The sequence below is a fragment of the Doryrhamphus excisus genome, linkage group LG10 (assembly GCF_037039965.1).
Source record: "Doryrhamphus excisus strain RoL-2023G ecotype Guam linkage group LG10, RoL_Dexc_Guam_v1.1, whole genome shotgun sequence".
NCBI lineage: Eukaryota > Metazoa > Chordata > Actinopteri > Syngnathiformes > Syngnathidae > Doryrhamphus > Doryrhamphus excisus.
In genome coordinates, this window is record NC_136366.1 from 868,292 (window position 1) to 875,202 (window position 6,911).

General features: G+C 41.7%; 1 protein-coding gene across 3 annotated transcripts in view; it reads left to right on the plus strand.

The window, feature by feature from the left end:
* The window catches only part of hs3st1l1 (heparan sulfate (glucosamine) 3-O-sulfotransferase 1-like1), a 31,283-nt gene extending 24,629 nt beyond the window's left edge, over window positions 1-6,654 (plus strand). For all 3 annotated transcript variants that reach the window (XM_058064777.2, XM_058064778.2, XM_078794371.1), the window contains one exon: window positions 5,374-6,654. In XM_058064777.2, the coding sequence (XP_057920760.2) occupies window positions 5,535-6,428 (894 nt within the window). In that variant the 5' untranslated portion in view covers window positions 5,374-5,534 and the 3' untranslated portion in view covers window positions 6,429-6,654. The remainder of the gene's footprint in view (window positions 1-5,373) is intronic.
* The last annotated feature ends 257 nt before the right edge of the window (window positions 6,655-6,911 follow it).

Sequence of the window (6,911 nt, forward strand, 5' to 3'; positions counted from 1 at the left end):
AATTGGTTATTTTTAGCCTTATGCATTATTTTAGCTGTTTGAAGATGAACTATATCAGCAAGTTGAAGTATTTGTGGTTTTAGAAATAAGGAGTTAGTATGTTCTCTGTAGGCGGCATTATGAATTATCCTTACTGGCCTTTTTTGCAGTACATTTAGCGAGTGAAGATTGCTTTTATAGTTATTAGCCCATATTTCCACACAATAAGTAAGATATGGTAGAACCAGAGAGCAATAAAGAGTGTGGAGTGATTTCTGATTGAGAACAAATTTTGCTTTGTTCAATACTGAAATATTTCTTATGTTGTATATTTGTTTATATTTTTATGTTGCTTATGCGCAAGAAGCAAAAAACTGCACACTAATAATAATATATATATGGCTCTTGGTGGAGGTCTGCTTCTCTAGTTTCTAATGCTGAGAACATTATATGCAATGAGCAAAAAATAGCTTTAAATTGCTTTACGCTAAAGCATAAAGGAAAACAATACAAATGATAAAAACAACAAAAGACATTATAGAAGTTTAATAATACAGCAGAAATAAAATGGAGTTATCCCGAAAGTAAAAGCCATGAAAAAGACAATAACACACATAAAAATGAGCAGTTAAAGTTACAGTGCAGACTCTGAGGTGATTTAATAAAAGGCAGTAGTAAACAGAAAAAGTGCATTTAGCAGCAGGAAATTGCAGCAGTTGTGCGGGTTCTCTGGTGGTTTATTCTCAGTGTGAGGGGCATAAAAACTGAAAACTGCATCTCAACAGTCCCAGGAGACTTGTGAAGTCTGGGATGTTCACAGAAGAAGATTACAGCTCTATTTTGGCCCTTTGGGCTCCAGAAACAACAGTAGTGTAGTAAATCAAGGCTGTCATTGGGAGTCGGGATGAAGATTGAGCTCAGAAGTGGCATCGTTTACTTTTCTGTGGTTAAGCTAAGGTTGCTTGGGTATTTTCCGCACATGCACCGCACACACACCGCCATGAAAGCTGGAGCTCCGGGCGTCTCGCAGTGACATAAAACGCTATAAATAAACTCGGTTCACGCCCTGCTGTGTCTCATAGTATGCTTTGCGGCGGGGGAAAGCATTGGTAGTTGGTGACCTGCTACGACAAAAAGCTTGAAAAGGGTCTGATGCCGACCTATACAGTGGAGCTCCTCACATTTGTGACTCAGCATCAAGACATTGTGATGATATGTAGTTGTTATTGATGCTATTTCATGTCTAGAGGGCTCGAATAATACTTGAAAAAAACGGTTTCTAGAAGGTCAGAAACAGAGTTTCTATGCTCTAACTACAAAAATGCTGAATTGATAAATAAAGTATCATACTTTGTTATAATTCAGTCCTTAACCACAATAGTGTGGAATACACCAATATTGATGAAATAGTTGTGAGTGTACCCGGAGAAAACCCACGCATGCACGGGGCGAACATGCAAACTGGCCAAGGGTGGGATTGAACTCTGGTCTCCTAGCTGTGAGGTCTGCGCGCTAACCACTCCACTGCCGTGCAGCCCCATTGTTTTTCATTTTAATGATTTTTTTTCATTTTTACCACCGATGACAATTGGCAACCTAGGTCTTACATATGTTTAATGATCATCTTACATTATCTCTCATTAATGGTGAGTACCTATACATTTTATCATTTCAAATAATAAATGCAAGCCATTTATCAAAAAAAAAAAAAACATTTTTATGGTTGCAGATTTTTGCCATCCGCAGGCAGTCCAAAATCGTAAACCCCCTGAAAGGCGGGGATTTGCTGTAATTTCAAAGGTCAAACTTTACCTCCATATTAGCCATCATTAATCGCAACCATTAGTTTCGCCACTTCTGTGCACACAACGCACATTTCCTGTGTGGGCATGCATTGTCACGCCACTTGTTTGCATCCATGAAGCAGTTGTGGCGTCGTTTGGTCAGGCATCACCGCCAGATTCATTCATTCTTCTCTATGCAATGCAATGCAATGTGTTTTTGTGCATTATTATCAGTTTTTTATGTAACAACCACAACTGTTTAGGGTCATGTTGCTATGACCAAGTCACATAAAGCTGGATCATTTTACTACAGTTGCTAGAGACACTCTTGGATTGTTTGCAAATAGGTTGTGTTCATGACTAGCTTATGCGTGCCAAAATGTTTTGTTCATTTCCAAATTTTGCATAGCTTCTAGATATTTTCTAGAAACTTTTATAAACATGTCTTTAATTTTTTGCAACAATTTGTTGTGGAGTTCCTGTATGTGCACAAATGCCGGAAATGGTCCTATCTCCCAATGTTAAAGGATCCTCTAAATGGGACCTATTATGCTCATTTTCCGGCCTGTTGTATTGATTGAGGACTCCTGTAGAGCAGCTACATACAATAACCAGCAGACACAGCGTTCTAGTTCTTCCAGAATGCGCACCTATTCATCTGTATTCCTTTGGACGGCATTGCTATTTGATAAGCAGTCAATGATTGCACAATTTTAAAAGGCTTTGAATTTTTTTTTTAAAGTAATATTTTCGGTGGCATTGCTGGACTTTTATTATCAATGAAGAAGATCGAGCAACAGAACCAAACAAAAGTACACAAAGTCTGTAGCAACTGTTGTGCCCCTCTAGAAAGTGAAAGTTATGCTTGTGTAAAAGTGAGTTAGGCTTGTGTGAGTAAGAATTACGACTTATTGTTAAGTCTTGTGCAACCTTAGTTGTGCTGTGTGAGTGTGTTTGTCAACAAGGCCTTGTGAAAAGCTACTAGAAAGTTGAGACCGAATCTCTTGGTGTATTAAGAATGTCTATGGGAATGTTTGTTAACTGAGTGATAGACAAACAAACACGATGCTCCACTTTTGTAACATAAGTCAGATAACCTTGGAAACATCTTCTCGGTCTTTCCAGGACCATCTGAATTTCACCATAGCTAAATTTCACCTTGCCAGTTTGCTGTGACTGCTGCTGCTCACACATGGGGGGATTAAAACGATGCACCTCGGGTGTGCCTGAAGGACACGCACACAAGCAAGTCATGGAAACGTGACCACAGCAATCAGTCAGTCCGCGCTATATTTCCTACTGCGCTGCACTTCTATGCGCAATGTCACCACACACATACGCTCTATCGCACTCTGGAGTATCTAAGTGGTTTGGTCCACCAGCTGTCCCACATGTGTTGAGCAGTAACAGACTTTGTTCAGCGATCTGCTGGATAGCATGGCTGTCATGCACAAAGTCGAAAGATGGGGAGATACTTTGTGCATCAAGTGCTGAATGAAGCAATAAGGAACGGTGAAACGCGGAACAATGGCTCCTTCCAGGTGCTGGTGTTCTGTGAGAGAAGTGAGGAGTGGGATTGGATGAGACGGGAAGCTCGTCAGGATGCCGAGCTGTTAACATCGGACTTGGCAGCTTTCTACCAGGCAATGGCTGACAGGCAGGAGCATCTGTCACAATACATAAGTGCCTTCCTGCGCAACCGTGGCTTCTGTTGGGAGGGTGGGAGGGGGTGGGAGGGGGTGGGAGGCCCTCCCGCGTCCATGTAGCTCAGGGACCCGGTCCCTCACTGAAACAATGGACGGTAGTGGGAAGTGGATGCATGTGTCCCAGCCGTTGTGGGGTTGAAACCCTCCCTTCGAATGGACAATGGCCACTGTTGCAGTACATAGTGCGCAGTAGGAACCTCCAAATTTGACTTTTCAAGCGGGGTGAATGATAGTGGATTTTTGTGATTAACGGTGGCGTGTTTCCGTTGGAAATAAGTACAATTTATATGTTGATATGTTGATACATATTTTTTCAGTTTCCACCAAAGTTTATAAATTAAATCTATTATTATTATTCAAAATTTTTGCCTTGCTTTATGTTTTATTGTATAATATGACATGTCATATATTGGTATGTATGATATATTATAAATATAGCATTTTGGGCTTGTTGGAACAGATTAATTGGATTTACATCAATTCTTGTGGGAGAAATTTGATGAGATTACATTTCAGTAATGATTTGTAATTATTTAATTTATTTATTTATTTATTTTTATTAAAAAAATAAAAAAATATTTTTTTTATATTTATTTAATGATGAGTAATTATTTATTGGGAGTAATGACATGAAAAATAACTTGGTTGCTGACAAAGGTATTGTTTTCCAGAAAGGAGTGAATTACTATTTCATGCTGCCACAAATGATGCAAAAAGAGTGTGAGTCGATTTACTGTAGTTTACATTCCGTTAATAGGATAGAATGACTATTTTTGCTTTGCATGCCAGAAGACAAAAGAATGATGAATAAAACAAGCATCCTTATCCTGTTATGGAGGAATTAGCACAGCACACAATCATTTATCAATTAACCACTAACAGGAAGGAATATTTAATAACGGATTTTCAATGTCGTGATATGGTTTGTTAACATTTAATTTTTATTTAAATTTCACTCCTTGGAAAATAAAATGATTTCCATTTTGTGATTATATACATAACATGGAACTCCAAAGGTTCTGGAAGTTTGTTCCCAGGCGGGTTCTATTTTTGTGCGTGCAAATGACATTACTGTGTTTGCAAAGCTCGGTCCTTTTGTTTTGACCAACATTTGTTTTCGCTGCATTGCTATTTGAGTACATACCTTTCTGTAAATGTTAAGCTTTGATATTTGTTTGCGTTTTCTCGTGTTTTTAGGTAAAGAGAAGGCGATGTTTGAGTGGTGCTGACTGACACAAGATATTAGATATTAAAATGCATTCCATTGTTTTATTTTCCCATGGCTCTGATGGGTTCTCATGCATTACAATTAATCTAATTTAATGCCTGGAATCCTTCCCCTTCTGTTTGCAGGATTCTGTTGCCCTCCTATTGATCTTTCTTGGCATTTATAGGAAATCAAAGTCACCCACAAGTGGGAACTCATCTGATTTCCTGCACTAAATTTGTCTTTATGTGCCTCAGAGCACTGATATGAAGGTTTTCTTTTTTTTTTTTTTTTTTTTTTTAGGGGAGGGGGGGGGTGTATTGATGGAAGTATGGATTCTGGACTGGTAAAAGAAGACAAACCACTCAGCAGATCTTGCATATCCCAGTCATGTGTTCTAATGAGCTGGATGGCCGGCGGTTTTCCAGCCAGAGAAATGACACAATCAATAGGAAGTGACTTTAGACATCGGGAATAGAATGCCGATTGGATGAAGGCTGATGAAAGAGGCTCCGAGGAAGATGAATAGATATCACGGCTGAGAAATGATACACTTATAGGAGACATGAATTGTATTTAGGACTGGATTGTGTTTTCAGGGGAGTAACGAAGGTGCCATTTCCATCTAATGCAGACATTCATCCCACAGCCTCAAATCTAAAAGCCGTTCTCTTTTTGTCTTTTTTTTTCCACCCAGATGTGCTGTGGACTGCCTGTGATTTGGTCTCCTGTTAAAATCCCGTGGCAGACAAAACCTGCACTTTCAACCGAGCCCAGAGAGACAGCTCTGGTTTACGGCTAAATCACAAGCTCCTGTTCTTGGCTCCATCATTATTCCTCAGCATCCTGTCAATCACCATGGCCTGCTTCCTGGCATCTGCCTTTCTTCTGGTCCTCCACACGTATGCTGGCGTTTCTTTGAACAGCATGGATCTCACCAACAGTGAACATGAGGCGTCTTCTCCTCCGCCCGGCACGAGCAAAAGATGCCCACATAGCATAATAATCGGCGTGCGCAAAGGCGGCACCAGAGCCCTCCTGGAAATGCTGGATATTCACCCCGAGGTTGCTGCTGCTGCAACCGAGGTGCATTTCTTTGACTGGGATGAGAACTACTCCAAAGGCTTGGAGTGGTACCGTGAGCTGATGCCCTACTCGTACCCTTACCAAATCACCGTGGAAAAAACCCCGGGGTATTTCACATCAGCGCTCGCACCAGAACGCATAAGCGCCATGAACTCCTCCATAAAGCTGCTGCTGATCTTACGCGACCCGGCCGAGCGGGTCATCTCCGACTACACCCAGGTGTACTTCAATCGACTGGAGAACCACAAGCCGGTGCAAGCCATCGAGAACCTTCTGGTGCGCAACGGAGCCCTAAATATCCGCTACAAGGCCATCCAGAGGAGCCTGTACGACGTTCACATTCGGAACTGGCTGCGTCACTTCCCCTTGGACCAGATTCATATCGTGGACGGGGACTTGCTCATCCACGATCCACTGCCGGAGCTTCAAAAAGTGGAGCGTTTCCTCAACTTGCCTCCCAGGATAGTTTCCTCCAACTTCTACTTCAACCACACCAAAGGCTTTTACTGTATTCGAAGCGACGGTCGAGAGCGATGTCTGCACGAGTCGAAGGGACGTCCCCATCCCGCGGTCAACGGCACTGTCCTCCAACAACTCCGTTCTTACCTCCAGGAGCATAACAGGACCTTCTTTAGGCTGGTGAAGCGTACCTTCAACTGGCAATAGGAGAGTCAAAGCGAGGAACAAAGCACTTTACGCAACTGACGTTTAAAGGGTCTGGCTGAAGGTTCTAGTCCAGGACTGATCCCGAACTGCGTTTACGCAATATGGCAGATACACATCTTCAAGTTGCTGGAAACACATAATATGTTTCATGAACTGGTGAACTGCTTTTTTTCCTTCTCCGTCTTGTTTGATATTCTTGTTCTTGATAATAAATTGTTCTTCTCAACGTGTCTGGTCGGCCAACGTGGCATCTTTCTCGCGCTCGCCGTTTCTTTGCAGCTGTCACCTGCCCCTTTGAGCGTTCTGGTTAAGCGTTTGAATAAGGCTTTGATTTGCAGTTGTGGAAAGTAGACATTAATGCAAGGAAATGGCTACCCTGGAGCGCAGCTTTAGCGCTACAGGAACCGCTAATGGTTTTGGACACTGAAGGTAGCCTGTGCCCACAGCTAAATCAGTCAAATCCACTTCAGATTTAAATCTCGA